Source organism: Choloepus didactylus, chromosome 4, assembly GCF_015220235.1.
Source record: "Choloepus didactylus isolate mChoDid1 chromosome 4, mChoDid1.pri, whole genome shotgun sequence".
NCBI classification, from domain to species: Eukaryota; Metazoa; Chordata; class Mammalia; order Pilosa; family Megalonychidae; genus Choloepus; species Choloepus didactylus.
The window spans coordinates 43337161-43360525 of NC_051310.1; the positions used below are offsets into that span (position 1 = coordinate 43337161).

The 23365-nt window shown below is 42.5% G+C and overlaps 1 protein-coding gene across 3 annotated transcripts in view; it reads left to right on the forward strand.

Moving 5' to 3' along the window:
* The window catches only part of ZFYVE26 (zinc finger FYVE-type containing 26), a 70552-nt gene that overhangs the window by 29095 nt on the left and 18092 nt on the right, over window positions 1–23365 (forward strand). For all 3 annotated transcript variants that reach the window (XM_037832464.1, XM_037832466.1, XM_037832465.1), the window contains 14 exons: window positions 2637–2900; window positions 4720–4839; window positions 4925–5086; window positions 5650–5868; window positions 6516–6618; window positions 7382–8127; window positions 9417–9613; window positions 10487–10591; window positions 12576–12698; window positions 13095–13271; window positions 14671–14917; window positions 15594–15692; window positions 17369–17532; window positions 18531–18667. In XM_037832464.1, coding sequence (XP_037688392.1) covers window positions 2637–2900; window positions 4720–4839; window positions 4925–5086; window positions 5650–5868; window positions 6516–6618; window positions 7382–8127; window positions 9417–9613; window positions 10487–10591; window positions 12576–12698; window positions 13095–13271; window positions 14671–14917; window positions 15594–15692; window positions 17369–17532; window positions 18531–18667 — 2863 coding nt within the window. The remainder of the gene's footprint in view (window positions 1–2636; window positions 2901–4719; window positions 4840–4924; window positions 5087–5649; window positions 5869–6515; window positions 6619–7381; window positions 8128–9416; window positions 9614–10486; window positions 10592–12575; window positions 12699–13094; window positions 13272–14670; window positions 14918–15593; window positions 15693–17368; window positions 17533–18530; window positions 18668–23365) is intronic.

The window sequence follows — 23365 nt, forward strand, 5'->3', positions numbered from 1 at the left end:
TTTTCTTGTATAATTGCTCTGGCAAGAACTTCCGGTAAAATGGTGAATAACAGTGGTGACGGTGGGCATCCTTGTCTTGTTCTCTATCTTACAAGGGAAAGCTTTCAGTCTTTCACCATTTAATAGCATGTTAGCTGTAGGCTTTTCATATATGCCCTTTATCATGTTGAGAAAGTTTCCTTCTATTCCTAGTGTTCTAAGTTTTTTTATCAAGAAAGGGTGCTGTATTTTGTCAAATGCCTTTTCTTTATCGGTTGATAGGATGATGTGTTTTTTTTTCCTTCATTCTGTTAATGTGGGGTATTACATTAATTGATTTTCTTATGTTGAACCACCCTTGCATACCAGGGATAAATCCCACTTAATCAGGGTGTATAATTCTTTTAATGTGATGTTGGATTTGGTTTGCTAGTATTTTGTTGAAGATTTTTGCATCTATAGTCATAAAAGATACTGGTCTACTGTTTTCTTTTCTTGTGGTATCTTTATCTGGCTTTGGTATGAGGGTGTTGTCCTTGTAAAATGTGTTAGGGAATGTTCCCTGCTCTTCAATTTTGGGGAAGACTTTCAGCAGAATTGGAGTTAAGTCTTCTTGGAATGTTTAGTAGAATTTCCCTATGAAGCCATCTGGTCCTGGGCTTTTCTTTTTTGGGAACTTTTGGATTACTGAGTCAATCTCTTTACTAGTAATTTGTTCATTGAGATCTTCTGTTTCTTCTTGCATCAATGTAGGTAGTTTGTGCTTCTAAGAATTTGTTCATTTCAACTAGGTTATCTAATTTATTGGCATACAGTTGTTCATAGTAGCTTCTTATAATCCTTTTTATTTCAGTGGGGTCAGTAGTAATGTGCCCCTTTTCATTTCTGATTTTCATTATTTGTATCTTCTCTCTTTTTCTCTTTGTCAGTCCATCTAAAGGTTTGTTAATTTTATTGATCTTTTCAAAGAAACAACTTTTGGTTTTGTTGATTCTGTCTGTTGTTTTTTGTTTTCTATTTTATTCGTCTCTGCTCTGATCTTTGTTGTTTCCTTTCTTTTGCTCACTTTGGGTTTAGTTTGTTCTTCTTTTTCTAGTTCTTCCAGTTTTGAGGATAGGTCTTTCTCTTTTTTAATGCAAGCATTTAGAGCTATAAATTTCCCTCTCAGCACTGCCTTTGCTGCATCCCATATGTTTTGGTATATTGTATTTTCATTTTCATTCACCTCAAAATATTTCCTAATTTTGCTTCTCATTTCCTCTTTAACCTATTGGTTGTTTAAGAGTACGTTGTTTAATCTCCACATATGTATGAATTTGCCATTTCTCCCACTGTTGTTGATTTCTAGCTTCATTCTTTTATAGTTGGAGGATATGCATTGTCTGGTTTGAGTTTAATATTTTTAAATTTATTGAGATTTATTTTGTAACCCAACGTACGGTATATCCTGGAGAACAATCCATGTGCACTTGAGAAGAATGTGTATTCTGTTTTCATTGGATGCAGTGTTCTATATATGGTCTAGCTGATTTAGTGTATCATTCAAGTCCTGTACCTCCTTATTGATCTTGTAACTAGATGTTATATCCATTATTGAGAGTGGTGTGTTAGTCTCCTACTATTAATGTAGAGCCATCAATTTTTCCCTTCAAATCTGTCAGTATTTGCTTCACATATTTTGGGGCTCTGCTGTTAGATGCATTTTGAATTGGAGTTTAGTTGTCCCCTCTGCTTTCCAGGAAACAGATCTCCCTCTCCCAGGTATTTGACGCCCTCAGGTGTTTGTCCCAGACTGTCTGCCTCTATAGTTTTTTACATTCCTTTTGTTGTCTCATGCTGCTTTTGCCTGCAGGGTAAATTCTGGGAGGAGTGTCACCCTGGAGAGGACTTTGCCAAGTCAGTCTTTCCCAGCCAACACAGGGCCAGTGACCCATTAAGAAGACACAGACTGCCTCCGCAATGCCGTGGGCCTCCCAAAGGCGCCAAAATCTCCTCCGATAGCTCCCTAAAGCTAGGCTTTCCTGCATTTTTCCCAGCAAATGCAGCCCTTCAGCTAACTGTCCCTTGCAACCCTGAAGAAGTGCTGTGTCTTTAAATCTGTACCACCTGTGCCTCTATCCAGAGAGGGTTGAAACAATGGCTGATGTCACCTTTGCCCAGGGTGGGTTGAAACAATAGCTGCCCTCAGAGCCAAGACCCTGTAATCTGAATTCACTCATCAAAAGCCATGATCACTGATCAGCTGTGCCCAGCCCCATTCTTGGGGAAGAGGATTTTTATGTCCTTTTCTCACCAGTAGCTAGCCAGGGACTGGACCCCGTGACAGCCTGCCACAAAAGTTGGGATGGGCACCAGTAACCGCCATGTGGAGAGAACAACTTAAAGTTCTTTGCCATAATTTATCAGCTTCTTCCTCCTGCTCTTTCCTGGATACTGTACAGTGTTATTCTGGCCTCTGGGGTTTCAAAATAGTTGTTTCAGAGAGTTCCTACCTGTTTAATAGTTGTTTTGTTACATGGACTAAGTCCTGGAGCTCCCTACTCTGCCATCTTCTTGGGAAGTTTCTAACCATTTTTTAAATAACTACTTTTCATAATAAAAGTAATAGTTAGAATCATTTTAAATCCTTGCTTTTTACTCCCCTGCTGGGCTTCCAGGGATGGTATTTTACTCTATCTCTGATGTGACTGACAAGCTACTCAGCACCTCTGGAGACCCCATCCCCACACTCCAGGAAGACTTTTGGATAAGCAGTACCCTGGCAGAGCCCACTGCTCCCCTGAGAGAGGTTCTGGAAGACCTCAGTCCCCCTGCCATGGCTGCATTTGACCTAGCTTGCTCTCAGTGCCAGCTGTGGAAAACCTGCAAGCAGCTCTTGGAAACGGCTGAACGGCGCCTGAACAGTAGCCTTGAGAGCCGAGGTGAGTGTGCTTCTTTTGCTTTGTCCCTTAATCCTCAATGAGGAGATGGATTTCCTAGAGACTTGATAAGTTGTTCAAGAAGAAAATGATGATTGGGAAGCAGAAGGAGACAGGGAAAAAGGATTATTACTTAAATTTCTTCATGTCCAATCTGATGGCATAAACATAATGTTGAGTCTCCCCTTCTTAATAGACATAGTAAACATCAGTCAATTGGGGAAATTTTTTTCTAGTGTATGGATAAATTCAAAGAATAAATATATAGTCAAAAATGGTATAAATGGAATCTGTGCCACTAGACTGCATGCCCACTCCTGAATGAACTGCACTTCATCTAAAACCTGGGATGGTCTTAAGATTGTAAACCAGGTGTAAGGGAAAACTTAGTGGATCACAGCAGGATAGAGAATGGTACATTGATAATATCCCAGAATCTGTATATAGAATTAGAGGAATCAGGGTATGCAAAGATAGAGTTAGGTAAAGTTCTAGTCCCCATCCATCGTTAGAACATGCAGCAAACATTGGAAGGACTCTGACCAGTGGGGAAGAAAGGAGGATATTTAGTCGCAGTAATACAGAGGGAGGATGATGAATAACCACTTGTGGCAGGAGTCCCTAAGACCACCCCCAGGTTCAGTGGTTCACTAGGAGGACTCACAGGACTCAGCATTTAGTCCTACTCCTGACTAAGGTTTATTACAGCACAAGGATACAAAGCATCGTCAGCAAAGGGAGAAGTCTCATGGTATAAAGTCCAGAAGAAACTTGGTGCAAGTTTCCAAGAGTATTCTCCCAGAGAGGTGACAAGGGATGTTTAAATCCTCCAGTAACAAGTAGTGACAAAATGTACAAAGTATTTTCTGTAGGCAAGCTCGTTAGGGACTCAGTGCCCAAGACTTTTATTGGGTCCAGTCACATAGTCATCCTCTTCCTGGCATGCACCAAATTTCCAGAGGAAAAGCAGATGTTCATCTGAAGCCACATTATTTGTATAAAATTGTTTAGACCCAGTTAGTCACTCATAATTTAGGGAGAGTTTTATATCAGTGAAGGGAACTGTTTACCAGTCAAGTCCTCAGACCCCAGCCAAGGGCCAATCTTGCAAGCACACCTTTCTAAGGATCGCAGTCTCAGGCCTGCTATGTTAACTCTTTTCTGCACACCCCTCCAAATCACTTCTGATCTGTTGGTTACAATGCCCTTTAATATTCACATAGTCCTCTAAAAAGGTATACTAAGGCATATGCAATGCTGTTTGATTCCAGCAATTTCTCTCCCCCTTTGCCTAATATTTATATTCTCAAATGGAGGGACATATTATTCAAGCTGTTAATAACTGAAATAGTTACATGTCAATCAATTATTAATTTATTTAGTACCTAAAGTTTTTCCAGATTATCCCAAGTATACAGTGGTACAGGAGGGGAGTGAGGAAATGAGGAATAATCCCTGTCTATAAAGTGTCAAGATACCAATAAAAGCAATTATAGAAGACAGATATGATCCCAACTCAAGTCCACAGCTGAGGGCAGTACCAAGGCAAAGCCACAAGAAGTGCCCAATTGGCTTGGGAATCAATCCCATAGGAGGGTCACAATTCTGGGTTTGCTGCTGCCAACAGCTGAGGTGTCTTGCTGGCACTGGTCCCAAAACCTCAGGCCCAAAATATACCAGGTACACTGGTTGTCGCCCAAAATGGCACAGCATGTATTTCCCCCTTAATACTAGAGAAGATAAAAATAAATACAGAACTGAGTTTCATTCTCTGAGAGTACCTCATTCTTTCTGCATTCCCTCTTCCTTCATCTGCTTCCAGGTCGACGGCTAGATCATATACTCCTGCATACTGATGGCATTCGAGGTTTTCCAGTTGTTCTTCAGCAAATCAGTAAGATTCTCAATTATCTGCTTATTTCGTCTGGACAAACTAAATCAGGTGAGTGGCTCTTCTCCCTTTTTTTCTCTTGTGCTTGGAATTGAGGTCAGCAGCAGCTTCACTTTTTTCTATTTGCTTTCCATAGAGACTGTAGAAGATAAAGGAGGACCTCCACGGTGCAGCGTCGCTGAGCTTCTTCAGTCGTGCTGGCCCAGCCTGACTGAGGACTGTGTTGCCAGCCAGGCCACCCTCTCCCAGCAGCTAGAGCAGACCCTTCAGTCACTGAGAGAAGCACTAGAGCTGCCAGGTATGGGGCCCAGTCTGCTCAGAGCAGGAGAGGACTGAACTGGGAGAGGTAACAGCTGAGAGTAAAGACCGACTTTGGAGCAGCAGCTTAAGACTCCAGAACTGGGCTCTACCAATCCTCTAGTAAGCCACGGCAGGTCTCATAACTAACTACACGTCTGTTGGCCCACTTCTCAAGTGAAAGGATGGTTAACACTCCATTAGCCAATATATTTTTTTCTTATTCCTAATGAGAAAGATATCCAGTAGGTTCTCAGTAAATAGCAATCAGCCCTTCCCCAAAGGATTGCTGTATACTTCATAAAGCTTTTCAACCCCAGAGACACTGGGATGAAAGCAGAACTATACCCCCTGATTTCTCCAGCCTCACACTCTTCCTGGTTGAGAATCACTTGCACATGTGACCATTATGATTTGAATCTGCCTCGTAAGGGTAGCCCTTGGGCTATAGGATGCCCCCAGACAGTGTACAGAAGGCCCAGATGATATATTGTGTAGGAAATTGACCCAAAGCTGGATGCACAGACTAAAGCCTACATCTTCTCCTGCCACAACTCTTCTCAGAGCCCAGGAGCACACCACTTTTGTCCCTGGTGGAGCAGGCAGCCCAGAAAACTCCTGAGGCAGAGACTCACCCTGTCTACATCCAGACTCAGCTCCTCCAGAAGAACCTGGGCAAACAGACCCCTGCAGACAGCAGGCAAAATGATTACATGGGCACCTTCTTCAGTTACTGCAGCACCCTAGCTGCAGTTCTCCTTCGGAGTCTGAGCTCTGAGCCTGGTAAGTAGCAAGAAAAAGAAAATGGAGTCATGACTGGGCTACCTGTTTTAGGGTCAGTGCAAGGAAGAGGAAAGGTGCTAGATTAAGAGGTTCTGAGCACAGCAGTAGCCAAGAATACAAGATTCTAAGATTCTCCTCTCTTCATCTGTGTCTATATAATTCATCTTTGTCTCCCTTTTGCCTAGTACAATGTACAGAACATGAGGATTGGTGGGGGGTTGCGGCAAATTTTGATGGAATTAATGACTAAAAAATACCTCTCTTGGACCTTCAACCCAGTGTGGATTTAAGGACCCAGCTGGTGAATCTAAGTATCTGCTATAGGTACCCGATTCTTACTTGAATCTACAGAGTGAATACTGTATGCACTTCACTCAGGCTGAAGAGCACAGGAGTGAGTTATTTGTGGCTAAGCCTGCTCACTGAACTTTGTCCCTGATTGGAAGTCTCTAGAGCAATGGTGAGATGTAGATGAACTTGTGATCAGGGTCATGTTGAGGATACTCTTTGCTTAGAATGAATCAGCAGATGGACTCTCAATGTAGTCTTCATTTGTCACAATACTTTTTTATTAATTCAGGAAAACATGGCTATTAACTATTGCAGTCAGTAGAGCAAACAAAAGTCACTTTTTTTTACCTTTGTAGATCATGTGGAGGTCAAGGTAGGAAATCCCTTTGTTCTCCTGCAACAGAGCTCTTCACAACTGGTGTCACACCTCCTTCTTGAGAGACAAGTTCCCCCAGACAGGTAGGAGCTACTCCTGTGGGGGTCAACCAGGTGCCTCTGATTGTTGCATCAAAGAAACCAAGGCCTCACTGGAGGGGTGCTTGGGTTCAGTTTGGAGAGTGGGGATTGCTACTAGACTTTGCCCTTAATTTGTATTTACTCTTAAACAGCTATCTTAAACTTCAGTGCACCTAGTTCCTTTCTTTCTCTTTCTTGCCACCTCTAACTTTTATTTTGCAAGTATCACTTATGGATAGACAAAAATCTAAAAATTTGATAATACATTAGTTGTGTTATCAATCTCCTAGAATGCTGATGGGATATAAATTGATATAGCCCCTGTGGGAAAGCAATTAGTCAATGTCTATTAAAATGACAAATTCATATGCTCTTTAAAGTAGCAATCCACTTTGGGGAACTTATCTTGCAGCTTTGTTATACATATGCAAAATGATGTATGTACAAAGTTATTTCATTACAATCTTATGCATAACAGCAAAAGATAAAAACAAACAAACAAACAAAAAAAACTATCCACTAATAGGGGACTGATTAAATGGGGACTAAGGATATTATGTGTCTGTAAAAAACAATGAGGGAACAAAGCAGTGTGTAATAGGCTACCTTTTTGTGTTTAAAAAGAAAAAGGGAGGTGGGGGGGCACTTAAAAGCCTGCGTTTATGTTTGTCTGGGTAAATACAAACAAACTGCAAGAAGGTGCATAAGATGGGGAGATGGTGCCTGTGCACTCAGGGCTGCGTTCCCTCTGCTTCTCTCCCTCCAGACTGGCAGCACTTCTGGCCCGAGAAGGGCTCAGCCTGAGCGTGCCACAGGTCATCATCAACTGCTGCTGCAAGCCCCTTGCCCTCTGCTCTGCCCAGCAAAGCCAGCAGACCGCATCCCTTCTTACCCAGCTGGGAATCCTGGCCCACTTGCACGTCTCCCACTGCCTGGATGACCTCCCACTTCCTACGCTGAGCCCATCAAGGCCAACTGAGAATCCCACATTGGAGAGAAAGTCCTGCTCCTCTCCAGGGGATTCATCACCCCCGGCCCTCACCTCCTCTACCTTGGCCTTCCTCAAGTCTCGCTCAAAGCTACTGGCTACAGTGGCCTGCCTGGGGGCTTTCCGGGGGTCAAAGGTCACCAAACCCAGCCTGTCCTGGAAGGAGCTTCGTGGCCGCAGGGAGGTTCCTCTGACTGCAGAGCAGGTGGCCCGGGAGTGTGAGCGCCTCCTGGAACAGTTCCCTATGCTTGAGGCCTCCCTCCTGGCTGCCTGGGAGCCCCTGCGAGGGTCTTCCGAGCAGGAGCAGAGTCTGCCAGTAGGTCTTTGTGGTCAGGCCAGTCTCTCTACTGTCCTCCTGGGCCTGCATTCTCCCCTTGCCCTGGATGTGCTGACTGAGGCCTTCAAGGAAGCACTGGTAGCCAGAGATTGGCTCCGGGCCCTGCAGGTCACTGAAGTGTACGGGCGAGATGTGGATGAGTTGAGCAGCATAAAGGATGCAGTCCTGAGCTGTGCTGCAGCATGTGGTGAGCAGAAAGCTATGCTTTCCTCTTTCACTAGTGGTAATAATATGTGGCATTTCCTGAGTGTTTCCCTTTGCCAGGCACTGTGCTACATGCTTTATACATGAATCATCTGGTTTAATCCTCACAACTCTAGAGAAAGGTGCCACCACAACCTCATGTTACTGAGAGGAGGCCAAGGCTCAGAGAGGTTAGGAAATTGCCCAGGGAATTAAGTGGTAGAGCACAGCTTAGAACTCAAGTCTATCTGACTTTAGAACAGGCACTCATAACCAGTATTCTCAGCCCTGCATATCAGAATTGCTGTGAAATTTTAAAACTACAAATATCTGGGTGCACCCCCAAGGCCCAGGATTAGGTTCAAGCGAGTATTTACTTTAAAACAGGGGTTAGCAAACTTTTTCCACAAAGGGCTTTGTAGGACACATGGGCTCAATCACAACTGCTCTACTCTGCCATTGTAGCAAGAAGCAGACATAAACAATAGTTAAATGAATGAGCATGGCCATGTTCCTAAAGAGCTTTATTTATAAAACCAGGTTGTGGATCTGTTTTTAAACGCTCCCTGCTTTAAATGCTCCCCAGGAGATTTCTGATGTGTAGCTGAGAGCCAATGGCCTACAGCAGTCTACTAGGGGGAACAAGAGTGAGGCATGCTGTCGGGAATGGCTTTTGGGTAGGAGGATAGGCTGCAGTTTGGAAAGAAGAAAATCCCTCTTTGAGAACTCCACTGATTGGCTGTGTGATCTTAATTGCTTGGAGTCTTAATTTTCAGATCTGTGAAATGGGTGAGGGAGAGAAAAATCTTTTAAGTAATAACAACAGAGGCTATCCAGAGAGTGAAACTGATTTACCTGTAATAACTTTCTAGTTGTTACATGGCACAGAGTGGAAATTGCAGGGAAAACTAAAAGTTCTACTGAGAAGTTGAGCCTGAAAGAGTGTTATGTGTGCAGCATGGCAAAACATAAAGAGCTTTATCTTTTCTTCTCTTATTTCTCTTCTTCCTTCTTCCCTTGCTTTTTCTTCCTTTCTTTCTCCTTCCTTCCCTCTCACCCATCTGAAAGTCCCATAACTATAATCGGGTTTGCATAAAGGGAAACATAGAGGTACAGCATTTCTCCTGGTCATATAATGGTTCTAAGTGTAAAAACTAGTCAACATCAGATAGAGCTTAAGGATCCTCCAAGCTTTGTAAAATTGAGCAAGACTCCTCTCTTGAGAAGTAACTTGGACTCTTGAGCTCTTAGGGTGCCAGGCTTACTGCCTTTTGTCATCTTTTTGTCTTGTAGACAAAGAAGGATGGCAGTACCTGTTTGCCGTGAAGGATGCATCTCTGAGAAGTCAGCTAACCCTACGGTTTGTGGACAGGTGGCCTCTGGAGCCGTGCCTGGAGGTCCTGGCCTACTGCATTTCAGATCCAACTGTCCAAGAAGGACTAAAGTGTGAGCTGCAGAGAAAGCTGGTAGAGCTGCGGGTGTATCAGAAGGTATGGTCCTTGGCATCAAGAGAAAGGAAATCAGCTTGGCACACTGTTACCAATTGCAGACTATTTTATATGATAGGGAATTTTAAGAAACACAAAATCTCAAATTAGGTTTTGCTCTGTTCTTTGGTGAACAGTGAGGAAGCCTCCTATCTGTTTCCTGGCTTATGCCAGCCTTTTGTTTTAACAAAAACTGTTTTATTTATTCCTACAATTGTAAATACATATTGTATCAAGCAAAGATAAAAATAATAAATTTAAACCAGAATAGTGCTTTAAAGATTGTTTTAAATTTCCACTAAATTTCAAGAGCCATTTTGAAAGGATCTTTCAAAATTGAAAGATTATTCTGGGATATGTGTTAAATATAAGATCAAGAGGCTTAGGGAGACAGATTTAGAGGATACTGCTATATGAAATTGGCAGAAGAAAAGATTTTCTTTTCATTCCTCCTTAGTGCTTTTCATACAGAGCTAAAATGCTGCACCAAAGGTGATCCTGCAGAGCCTTCAAGTCAGAAGAAAATCTTGAGTAAATGTTTGAGATGGAGGTACAGATCACGGTGACCCCAGAGGCTTGAATAAGCGGGGAATCATGGAAGCCTCTGAGCATTGTCCTATCAAGTGAAAGGCCCCACTCCAAGCCTCCCACTCGGCCTCTGCTGCCTAATTAAATTTCCAGGATGGTCTGACTTATAATGAGGATGAAAGTTCACTCTCCTCTCCAAACAATCTTTGCCCCATTGGCTGTAGTTCCTCCTCTTTCCTGAGTTCTGGGCAGAGATCTAGGGAAGGCCCATTCCTGGAATCTGCAATGACTTGCTCATGAAAGGAGAAGTTGCAGTGTGGTTTGATAGATTTTCCTGTCTTTCCTTAGATTCTAGGTTTGCAGCCTACCCCAGCATGGTGTGACTGGCAGAACCTGAGGAGCTGTTGTGTTGAAGACCCTACAACTGTCATGAACACAATTCTAGAAGCAAAGGTACCATTTTCCTGGGTGATATTCTCCTTCATCCTCTTTTCAAAGTTGCATCTTTTTGTATAGACCCCTTTCACATATCAATATCCACTTATTTTTTTTATAATTATATCTCTATTTTTAAATTATGGAAGTTACCAACATATAGACAAGTATAGAGAATAATGTAACTGACACTTTTGTACTATCACCAGCTTTTTCACATCTTAATATTATGTAATATTTGCCACATAATTTTTTTTTTATTTATTTATTAAAAAAAAAAAAAAAAGGCCAAATCAGTGCTGGCCCTAGTGTACCTCTCCCAAATCCCATTCCTCTTCTTCCTTCCCCAGATATACTAACCATTATCCTAAATTTAGGGTTGATATTCTCATAGAGCTCACAAATATACCTAGGTCACGTATTTATATACCCGATAACAATATATTTCCGGTTTGATGTTGAAAATATCATTCCATATGTGTCTTTCTGCAACTTGTTTTTTATTAACTATACATTTGTTTTTGAGATTTGTCCAGGTGTTTACGATATGTAGTTCCAGTTCATTTCAACTGCTATGTGGCCATTCATTGTGTTAATATACTACATATTTATTCGTTCTCTTGCTGGTGGACATTTAGATTGTATTCAGTTTTTTTGCTGTTACAGAGAGAGCTGTATGAAACTTTTATTTGACAGTTCCTTGTGGAATTTTTTTTTAGATTTTCTTACACTATATACACTAGGTGCAGAGTGTATATCTGCAGTGGAATTGCTTTTTCATCAGGCATGAGCATCCTCAGCTTTACTGAGATGTTGCCAAATTGCTTTTCATACTGGTTGTCCCAGTTTTACTCCCACCCACAGTTCCTATTGTACCATATCCTTGCCAACTTTTGGTATTGTCCATCTTTTCACTTTTTGCCAATAGGATGATATCTCGTTGTTTTAATTTCCATTTCTCTGATTATCAAGGAATCTGAATACCTTTTCATGTGCTTTTTTGGCCATTAGAGTGCTAAGTAGAATTGTATCCATCTTTTAAGGAGCTGATATATCATAGTTCAAACTGTAGATACTCATTCAAATATTCATTCATTCAGTAAACTTTTATTGAATTTCTATTATTTACTAGGCACTGTGCTACAAATATGGTAGTGAAACAAAGATGAATACATTAGACCTTGCTCTTGAATGGCTCACATTTGGGAGGTGGTGCAGGGATGTGTGACACATCCCTAGGTGATTGCACTATAACACATTAAGTGACAGAAGTGAGCACAGAATGCAGTGGGAGAAGAGGCAGGGCACCTAACGTAGCCTGAGAAACAAGGAAGCATCCTGAAGAAGGCGGCCCCAGGCAGAGTTCTGGGAGAAGAGTCCAGTGACCATCATGTTGGAATATTTGGACAAAGCCCTGGGAATTCCATTCTCTTAAACTTTAATCCAGAGTTCACAAATTGAAAGGGGAGCACATGGGCAGAATCCAACCCTAGACATTGGACCATGCAGCTTTAGTCTGCAGAATTTTTTGTTTTTTACTATTTACTTCATTGCCAACATTTTACAGTTGGGAAATTTCATGTGAAAAATCAAAAGTCTAGCAACACTGGGCCTGCATACTCATGGCAACAATCAGCTGAGTAGGAGCTATCTTGTTTCAACAGTCTTCTCAGTCTTCCCCACTTCCTCAGTATCTCCCCAGAACTGATGCCAAGACAATCACCATATATCATCTGCCTTTCTTTTTCATAGTAGAGCTGGGAGGAAAATTATATCATTTACAGTCAGTCTGCTTTGATCATTTTCATAACTTTTCTTGCCACTCTAGTCCTTTGAGTTTATGTTCCCACTTTAATCCCATATTGAAGTTGCCATTAGCACTTACCAAACTCTCCTGGGGCTTTAGCAGATTTGAGACTGTGCTGAGAAAAGTCAGGCTAAAGCTGGATGAGTAACAAGGCCAGTAATTTAAAAGGATTAAAGGTATTGTTTTTCCTTCCAGGAGTATGGGCTATGTGAGGAATGGGGCTGCCTATACCCCATTCCAAGAGGACATTTAATCAGCCTACATCAAAAGCATCTTCTCCACCTTCTAGAAGGAGGAGATCCTGAAAAGGCTCTGCAAGTAAGCCTCTGACTCTTTCCAAATTTCTTTTGGGGAGGGACAAGAAGGTTAGTCAAATGAGATGGCTTGTTTCATGCCAAACCCCATATAAAGCATTCACAACCTCAGATCTGTGCCTTCACGTCCTTCAGGAACTGGTGATAATCTTCTTGAGCAATAGGTGCCTAGCCCAGCCTAAGGTGCCAGGTGGGCAGCTGGGTCCAGGATTCTGATGAACTCGTGTCCTATCAAATCCATGGCACATTTGTGATGCTACCAGAGTGGAAAAAAATGAGTGCAGAGAAGGGGTGGTTCATAGTGAATAAAACTAAATGTTCCTCTCTCAGACAAAACAAAGTTGGCCTAAGGGTTCTTCTGCAGGCCTCAGCTTCCTTCTCTACCCTTCTCCTGCAACAGCTCCTGCAAAGAATCCCTGACCCCACCATGTGCCTTGAAGTCACAGAGCAGTGCCTCGACCAGCATCCTAGCCTGGCCACCTCTCACTTCTTGGCCAATTACCTCACCACCCACTTCTATGGAGAACTGACTGCTGCCCGACACCATGAAATCCAGGCCCTGTACGTGGGATCTAAGGTAAAGAGGAAAAGAAGGAAAGCGTGCCTGAAGGAGAGACAACTGGCGCAGCTCCCACTTCAGAACTTGCCCTTTCAACAGCTCTTATTCCAGGCACCTGCCATCCTTGGCCTGGCACTTCTATGCTATATAAAATCTTTCCTCTAGGTGCTCACCTTGGAATTGTCAATCTCCTATTGCTCTGCCTCCAAAGTGAATTTTACCTGATCCTCTTGAGTTTTCTTTATGCTTCCCAAGGCATTTGCTAGGTCAGTGCTTCTCAATTTTGGCTACAAATCAGAATCATCTGGACTTTTAAAAATCACCAGTATTTGACCTCCACCCCAGGCCAATTGAAACTGAATCTCTTGGGATGGAGCCTGGCTACCTACCAAAGGGATTTCAGTGTGACGATTGAAAACTGCTTGACAAACGAGTCTGTGCTAATGGAAAAGGGTTAATTATCTAAGTAATTAGATAAGGTAATTAGTCCTTACCTTTGATGTGTAACCTTGGAGACACTAATAGAAGGAATTACAATCTAGAAAAAGTAATCTGGAGAAGTAGGGTTTGGGGAGAGATAGGCCCTCTGGCACTCATTATGCCAACTGGCAGTTGTTTAGATCATATAGAACTAGTGCTGGGAGCAACCATGAATACAACCACTGACCCACTTGCTAAGAGTTAAACTACACAAAATGGTCCTGAAGACACAGCTTTTTTTTTTTTTTTTCCCTGCTTTTTGGTGCACTGTACTTAAGCAGGGGAATCCTCAAGAATAGTTATTGGCAATAGCAGAACCAGTGAACATATTTCAACATAGTGATAATGATCTCTAGAGAGAGTTTAGATGCATCATTTACTTATAGGTCACTGCACGTGTTGGGTTTAGGCAATCCACTGACATCAATTTGTATTGCTTATTTTGAGAAAATCTTCGAATGGATAGAAGAGGGGCATTAAGGGTCAGGCAGAGCTCATCCACACCTGGAGGTTATAGACCAGGGGTCAGCAAACTGTGACCTACCAGCCCAATCCAGGCTTTAGCCTGCTTTTGTAAATCAAGTTTTACTGGAACACAGACATACCCATTCATTTACTTATTGTCTATGGTTGTTTTCATGCTACATTGGCAGAGTTGAATGGTGGCCACAGAAACCATATGTCCTGCAAAGCCTAAAATATTTACTATTTGACCCTTTACTGAAAAAATTTACTGACTCCTGGTCTAGATGATGGTATCTGGAATACTTCTTCATTACCACCTAGAAGATCTAGATAGGAATTTAGCCATGCTTCCTAAAAGTGACTACCTGGTTTCAGTGGTTGGGTATGTGCCTGTTGGTTTCTGGTATCCCTACCCAGTAAGAATCTCAAGTTTCTTTCTGATATGTGTATACTATCTTCTTGCCACAAACAGGTTCTGCTGTCCCTGCCTGAGCAGCACCGGGCCAGCTATTCCCACTTGTCCTCTAACCCCCTGCTCATGCTGGAGCAACTGCTTATGAACATGAAAGTGGATTGGGCTACTGTGGCTGTGCAGACTCTGCACCAGTTGCTGGCCAGCCAGGAGATCGGCTTCAGCATGGATGAGGTTGACTCGCTGCTTTCCAGATATGCTGGAAAAGCCCTCGACTTCCCATACCCTCTGAGGGAGAAACGATCAGGTAACAGCCAACAAAACATCTTTTCCCTCCACCCTAGATGGGGGTTCACATTGGGAAAGAAATACCATGCTACATTCTAAGTTTTAATTTCCTCCTCTTTTATCATTTTGAACTGATCAAAAGTGATCCAGGCTGACCAGAATTAAAGCATGATAGATAACTGCTGTGTGGATAATAATATAAATATTTGGGAAGCAGAATATGCTGGAAATGGTCTCTGTCTGGCCTTGAGGTAGTGCCATCATTTTATACTGAGAGTATGTTTTATTCCCAGGGTCACATCAGACATCACTCATGTGTGAGCTGATTCAGCTTCTTCTAGAATGAAGAAAACAAAATAAATTTGGGCTGATGTTCCCAGCCAGCTTTTTTCTTACTCTCCACCCTTCTGGAGTAGCATTTAAAAGTCTTCCCTCTGGACATTTTTACATTTATTTGGCAAAATCCTTCTTTCTGCTTCATTATCACATGTGTGAAATTTGGTTTGTTTTTCAAGGAGTTTAGGAAACATGCATGGTATCAGCTCGGAAGTATCTCTGCCATTCTCTTTGTACCTGGTAGAATTATTGATCACCAGTCAGCAAAGCCAACAGGGCTGTTAACTAAATGCCTAATATAGTGAATGAAGATGCTTATGATAGGAAAAGTATTTTGTCAGCATTTTCCCTCTTTACAGATTCTGTGATTCACCTCCAGGAAACTGTCAATCAGATTTCAGACCCCGAGACCTTGTCTAGATCACCATCAGCGGAGTTCTCTTCTGCCACGCCTCCTGGTAAGCACAAGTTCTGCAAATTACCCAGTTTGGAGTTCAATCTTGCATTATTCTACCTTTCTGATTATTTTGCCTCTTTTTTCATCTCTAGTTATGAAATTCTTATTAATTGTCTTCTCTTGGTTCATTTGAGCTTTGTATATCCTAGAGAATTCAACATATTTAGTCCTTTTGCTCATAGTGGCTCCTGTATTGCAGTAATTTGTCACTCACACAGGGTGCGTGCTCCTTGAGGGCCCTGGGCATGTCTTTTCATCACCCCTCCTCTCCCCCAGCCTCCAGCCCCTTACTCAATGACCTATAGTCAGGACATGTCCAACAAGTGTTTGTTTTGCCAAACGGTCAGGGGAGCAGGATGCTGGGGCAAGACTCGCACTTGATCTACAGCCTTTCTTCTTCTGAGCGTGTTAAAGAGTCACTGTGTTTCCCAGTTTCTTTTTCTGTGACCTGCCAGATTTGCTCTGCTGGGTGACAAGAAATGTCTTTAGATACCATAAATCAAAGACTGTGACATTTCATGGCCATTTTTTGAGAAGTAGCCATTGCTTCTTGGATAACCAGCAGATCTGAGGGGAGGGCTCAGACTTACAGGTTTGTGAGCAGCTTCATGCAGCTGCATAAGGCAGCCTGAGCAGCTTGGTTTTGTATTTGTTTGTTTGTTTGGGTTGTAGTTGTTGTTTTTAGCTTTTTATGATGGAAAATTTCCAACAAACAAAAGTAGAGAGAAGAGTTTAATGAAGCCTCACTTACCTGGCTACGATAATTATCATCTCATGACTATATTTTTGTTTCATCTGTACCCTCGTCCTTCTACTGGATTATTTTGAAGGAAATCCTAGACATCATATCATTTCACTTATAAATATTTCAGTATATATCTCTGAAGGACAAGGACTCATAAAACCATAACACCATTATCATATCTAAAAACAATCAACATATCCTTATTATTATGGGATAGCCAGTCAGTATTCAGTTTCCCGAGTTGTCTCATAAAGATTTTTTTACAGTTGGTCTTTCCAGAACCAAGATCTAAATAATTTCTATAAATTGCATTTGGCTGAAATATCTCTGAAGTCTCTCTTTAGCAATAGTGTACCCCACCTCTTTTTTATTTGTGGAGGAAACTAGGTCATTTATCCTTTAGAGCGTCTCACAGCCTGAATTTTCCTGATTGCCTCCCTATGGCAATCTGAGTCTCCATCCTCTGTATTCCCAGTAAACTCTAGTTCAGTCTAGAGGCTCGGTTTGATTCAGGCTTGATATTTTTGGTAAGCATAATTTAACCTATTCATACTGAAATGTCATTAACTTGACAGTGAGAGAAAGGTGTTCAAGGCTCTTACCTGTTCCTTCTGAGGTCAGGACACTTAGTTCTTTAGCTTTTCCCCTGTTTCAGGCCATAGATCTTGGTTTGCCAACAACCTTACCTATTTTCCAGCCACTCTTGTTTCATTGGTCCCAGCTGAACTCAAAAGGACATGTTAGCATGAGGAAGCACAAAATGTCCAGTTGCCTCACATTTAGTGATGCAAGCAGCCTTTGATCATTCACTGAATCCATTATTTCAGTAGGGGTTTGAAAAATGGTGATGGTTCTAATTCTGTCATTCCTTCTACTTTCAATAGCTGAAATATTGACCACCTTTTACCCTTATCTCTGGCTCTGGCCCCCAGGTATCTCCATTGTACATTCCCCAAACCCAAGAGAGAGAAGTTTACCACAGAGTCATCCCCCGCTGGAATTTGTGCCCCCAGTGACACCCCCTGCCAGGCACCAGTGGGTACCTGATGAGATAGAGAACATCTGCATGGTCTGCCGCAGGGAGCGCTTCACCATGGTAAGCGGTGTCTGTCTTCACCTTTACCTGCAGAAGAAATTTAAGGAGAATTCTCAATTATGAGACAGAGCTATAGGCACCTCCTGTCCCAAGAGGATATTGGCATCTTCAGAGGAACTACCAAACCTAAGACTTTGGAGTTTATCTTCAACCTGACCAGAATGTATTTTCTGGATCTGACAGGTGATAGACATCCTTAAGTAGCCTCAAATTCTGAAATCTTTGCCAGTCTCATGAAATAACTAAGAAGAGGCAGTGTGCTATAACAGGAGGAATCACCCAGGATCAGGAGACCTTGTTTCTACCTCCCTCGTCTTTTACCCTAAGACACGTGGTTTGGTAGAGGTTATACACTCGGGCTGAGTTCAAATCCTGGCTCTGCCTCTTATACTGTTTGGCTCATGGATCTGTTAAGAAATGCGATAACAAATGCTAGCACATTTAACCCAGTGCCTGACTGGCATATTAGTTCAGTGTTGATGTAAACAATGATGATATAATTTCTCTGTGTCAATTTCCTCATCTGTAAACAAGGTGTAATGCTTCCATCAGCCTAACAAGATGCATACCATGACATGCAGCAGCACTTGTAAAAGCACTTTGAAAAAGGACAATTTTTCATCATCATCATCAATACCATGTAGAAATATGATCCTCACTGGCTGAAAATGTTACTGTTTCCCCACTTCTTTTTGTAGACTTTTCATATTTTGCTTCCACAGATAAGTAGAACTTGTTCCAGGAGCTATCTCAGAATTGTCCATGACTTGGACACGTTTTCCCATCTGCTGAGAGAAACCTTAAAATGTCAGCCTCTTGAGGGCAAAGACTGTTGTGTTCTTTTTCAATAGAGTCTCAAACACCTTGTATTTTCTGATCGCATGGTAAGCCACAGGTGGCTGACACCAAGTATGAACAGATTGGTAACAGATACAGTCCCAATTCCTACGATCTCACCCTCTCTTCCCCCTCTTCCTTCTCCTGACATCACTCCTCAGTTTAACCGGCGTCATCACTGTCGCCGCTGTGGCCGGCTGGTATGTAATTCCTGTTCCACTAAGAAGATGGCAGTGGAAGGCTGCCGAGAGAATCCTGCTCGTGTGTGCGACCAGTGCTACAGTTACTACAGCAAAGAGTGAGTGTCCTGCAGGGGGCTGCTGCTATTATAGACCGCTGCACCCTCCCACAGGTCCTTACACTCCCGGGAATCTCATTGTGGAGAGCCTTTCAAATCTAGGCTAATTACAAAAACTCCTAATTTAACCTATTCATAACTCTACAGTGAGAGAAACGTGTTCAAGGCTCTTACCTGTTCCTTCTGAGGTCAGGACACTTAGTTCTTCAGCCTTTCCCCTGTTTCAGGCCATAGATCTTAGTTTGCCAACTCTATTTTCCAGCCACTCTTGTTTCATTGGTCCCAGGTGAACTCAAAAGGACATGTTAGCACCTACAGAATGTTTGGGCATTGCTTGCACCACCTCTAATCTAATCAGGTCAACCTGGCTTGTTATCTACAATGATACGAGTCCCTATACTTTCCTGCACAGAGTTCACCTGGTGACAAACTTCAGAAACCTCTGGCAAAAAGGATCAAGACCATGTGTCCTGGCTCAGTGCAACTCAAATTTTCCCTCTACTTCTAGCAGCAAAGGAGCATTAGCTAAGACTCCCAGGGCATCTAGAAATATGGGCCAAAGCTGCTATGTGAAAGGAAAATTGCTTTGAATTCTCCATGTTTTACTTAAAGATTTAAAAAGATTTTACATTCTTCCCAATAGCATTTTTGTGTTTGTTTTAATATTAACATTTTTGTTGTTATTTACCACAGTGATTACTGATATCACAGGAAGACATGCCTTGCTTATTGTATAGTTTCTGTGACCCCAGGTAGTGGGGCAGAGAGATTACCCATATATCATACTGCTGAGATTTAAAATGAACAGTATTAATGGGGATTCTTTCATTTAACGATCACTCAGCAATAATCGCTTTGCCCTCAAGGAGCTCCCATTTTAGTGGGGAGAAGACAGCCAACGAACAGACCACAGTCATTTGGAGAAGTACAGTGATGAAGACACACACAGCTTAGCCTGGGAGAGTTGGGTGGTTTTCTAGAGGTGGTCACACCTATTCTGAGCCTTGGAGTGTGGGGAGTTAGTGGGAAAAGAAGCCAAGAAAGAGCATGCCCAGAAGTGAGAGTAACAACTGCAAAGTTAGGAGCAGGAGAAAATGTGAATCATATGAGAAACTGTAAATGGGTAGGTGATGGGCTAAGGTTCTGGCTGGCATACCCTGGACTTAGTGATGGCCAGCTCAGCAAGGACGACTTAGGCACTAGTGCAGAGGCTCAGGGCTTGCTCTCTGGTGGCATGCACTGAGGTTGATCAGTAGGCTGCTGGTGCAGGTGATAGACTTGGGCTCTGGCTTGTGGCATCAGACCTTAGTGCTTGGTGGCACCAGCTGATATTGACCAGGACCGGGGACAGAGCAGGAAAGACATATGTCTTGAGTAGAGGTGATTGGTGGCAGGAGATGGCCTTGAGAGGTAGCCAGGCCAGGTCAGAAAGGACTTTGTCTGCTGAACTGGGAATGTGGGATTTTTTACACAGAGGAACTACTGGCAAATGTTAAGCAGGAACTTACCATGACCAGTTTTGCTTTTCAGAAAATTTGCTATACCTACAAAGTAGAGAATAGGTTGACAGAGTTAGGGAAACCAATTAAAAATCTATTGCAAAGACCCTAGCAATAAATGATGAGGGACCTCATTGAGAGATGGGGACATTTGGAGGGGTGTTTACAAGACAGAATGGACAAGACCTGGTAAATGATTGGTAGTGATAGGTGAGAGAGAGAAAAGTCTTAGTGCTTCCCTGAAGTCTCCCACAATTATTGTGGAAACATCAATTGCTTCCTTTAGTTTTGCCAGTGTTTCTCTCATGTATTTTGTGGTACCTTGATTGGGTGCATAGACATTTATGATTGTTATTTCTTCTTGTTGAATTGCCCCTTTTATTAGTATGTAGTGGCCTTCTTTGTCTCTTAAAACATCCCTGCATTTAAAGTCTATTTTATCTGAGATTAATATTGCTACACCTGCTTTCTTTTGGCTGTAGCTTGCATGAAATATTTTTTTCCATCCTTTCACTTTCAATTTCTTTGTGTCCCTGTGTCTAAGATGAGTCTCTTGTATGCAACATATTGATTGTTCATTTTTTTTTTTATCCATTCTGCCAATCTATATCTTTTAATTGGGGAGTTTAATCCATTTACATTCAACGTTATAACCGTGAAGGCATTTCGTGAATCAGCCATCTTATCCTTTGGTTTATGTTTGTCATATGTATTTTTCCCTCTCTCTATTAATATCCTTTAATGTACCCATACCGAATCTCTTTAGTACTGAACCTTTCTCCATGTCTCTCTCTCCTTTCTTTGTTTCTCTGTCTGTAGGGCTCCCTTTAGTATCTCCAGTAGGGCAGGTCTCTTGTTAGCAAATTCTCTCAGCATTTGTTTGTCTGTGAAAAATTTAAGCTCCCCCTCAAATTTGAAGGAGAGCTTTGCTGGATAAAGTATTCTTGGTTGGAAATTTTTCTCACCCAGAATTTTAAATATGTCATGCCGCTGCCTTCTTGCCTCCATGGTGGCTGCTGAGTAGTCACTACTTAGTCTTATGTTGTTTCCTTTGTATGTGATGAATTGCTTTTCTCTTGCTGCTTTCCAAATATTTGACAGTCTGATCAGAATATGTCTCGGAGTGGGTTTATTTGGATTTATTCTATTAGGAGTTCGCTGGGCATTTATGATTTGTGTATTTATGGTGTTTAGAAGATTTGGGAAGTTTTCCCCAACAATTTCTTTGAATACTATTCCTAGACCTTTATCCTTTTCTTCCCCTTCTGGAACACCAATGAGTCTTATATTTGGACATTTTGTATTATCTATCATATCCCTGAGGTCCCTTTCGATTTTTTCGATTTTTTTCCCCATTCTTTCTTTTGTGCTTTCATTTTCCGTTCTACCATCTTCCAGGTCACTGATTCGTTGTTCAACTTCCTCTAGTCTTGTACTATGAGTATCCAGAATCTTTTTAATTTCGTCAGCAGTTTCTTTAATTTCCATAAGAACATCTATTTTTTAATTTAGTCTTACAATGTCTTCTTTACGCTCTTCTAGGGTCTTCTTGATATCCTTTATATCCTGTGCCATGCTCTTCTTCATGTGCTTTATATCCCGTGCCATGGTCTTGTTGTTCATCTTTAGTTCTTTGATTAGTTCCTCTAGGTACTGTCTCCTCTGATCTTTTGATTTGGGTGCTTGGGCTTGGGTTATCCGTATTATCTGGTTTTTGCATATGCTTTAAAATTTTCTGTTGTTTTTGGCCTCTTGGCATTTGCTTAACTTGATAGGGTTCCGTTAGGATTTGTAGACCAATTGAAATCCTTATCTCTAATTTGTCAGATCTACAGCTTCGTGGAGTACACTTTCTCTAACTAACCAGCAGGTGGCATCCACGAGCCACCTGTTCCCCTCAAGCCAGTTCTCCCCTGCTTTGCCTTTGTGGTGAGTGCGGGAGTGAGTCTTGTGAGGTCCAATTGGTGTACAAAGCTTGCGTGTGTAGTTGGTGTTGCCCGCCCTGTATATGGGGCGTGTGTCTGGGCGGTCAGGGAGAGGGGGCGGCTCTAACAATCAAATTTCCCTGGTATTCCTGGAGTTTTAAAGCTGCTGCAATAGTCTAATCCTTCAGTTCAGTCCTGCCACAGTTTGTCTCTGCCGCTGACCCATAAGTCCTTGGTATTGGCGTATGGCCCCTGAGACTTGCGAGTGGATCCCTCTTCCAGGCTGTGCACCCCCTGGTCCTCTGTTGAGGGATGACTGTGCTATGTCACAGGTGAGTGCCGTCCCCCCAGGGCAGTTCTGGGATGCAGGACTGTGTAGAGAGGCTCTCAGTCTGCTGAAATGATGTCTAAATGGAGCTTATTAATTCCCACTGCTCCATGTTCCCAACTCTGGGACAACCAGCTGAGGGTGCAGGGAAAGCTAATGTCCATGCCTAGTTTTGTGCTGTGTGCATGTTACTGAAAGCACTTTCATCACACTTGGTGTCTGGGGCAGCTCTGGGCTATGGGGCCGGTGATGGGCAGGAGTGTTTCCTGTCCACCAGGATGATGGCTGTGAGCGGACGCTCCCCTTTTCTTGGGAAGTTGTGGTGTTCAGTGAATTTTCTCAGCCACTGGATTATTGCCTTTTGTCTCAGAGCTCTCTTAGTTCTGCTCTTGTCGTAACCTGCCCAAATTGCAAATCTTTGAGGCTTTCTGTATTGGGCTTCTTAGAGTAATTGTTTTAGAGAAAGAAAAAAGGATTAAAAAAAAAAGGGCCCTCCTCAGAGATCTAATGGGTTATTGAAATGCTAAGAGACAAAGCAATTAGGGCCATTAAGGAAAGGTCCAGGGGGCAGAGAGATCAGTTTTTCTTTGGGATTTGCATATGAGCCTCAGGGCCTGAGCTCTGCCCTTCCCCTTTCTATGTTCACCAGAACTCCAAAAAGCCTCCGTTTTTATTTTTGGATTTTTCTTGCTGTTTTTTGCTATCCCTATCTCCTCTCTGCTGGGCTGGCTGCTCTCAGATTCTCTGGTGTCTGGTCTCAGTCTATCTGTGGTTGGAGTTGGGATCAGTAGAATGAGTTTCCAATAAGAGCTGCCACTGCAGTTCTCCCTTCTCCTTCCCGGAGCTGACGGCCCCTCCTCCCACAGGACTGAGCCTGGCAGGGAGGGGCGCAGGTCCCCTGGCCACAAAAACTTACAGATTTCGCTGATCTCAGCAGTTCCATGTG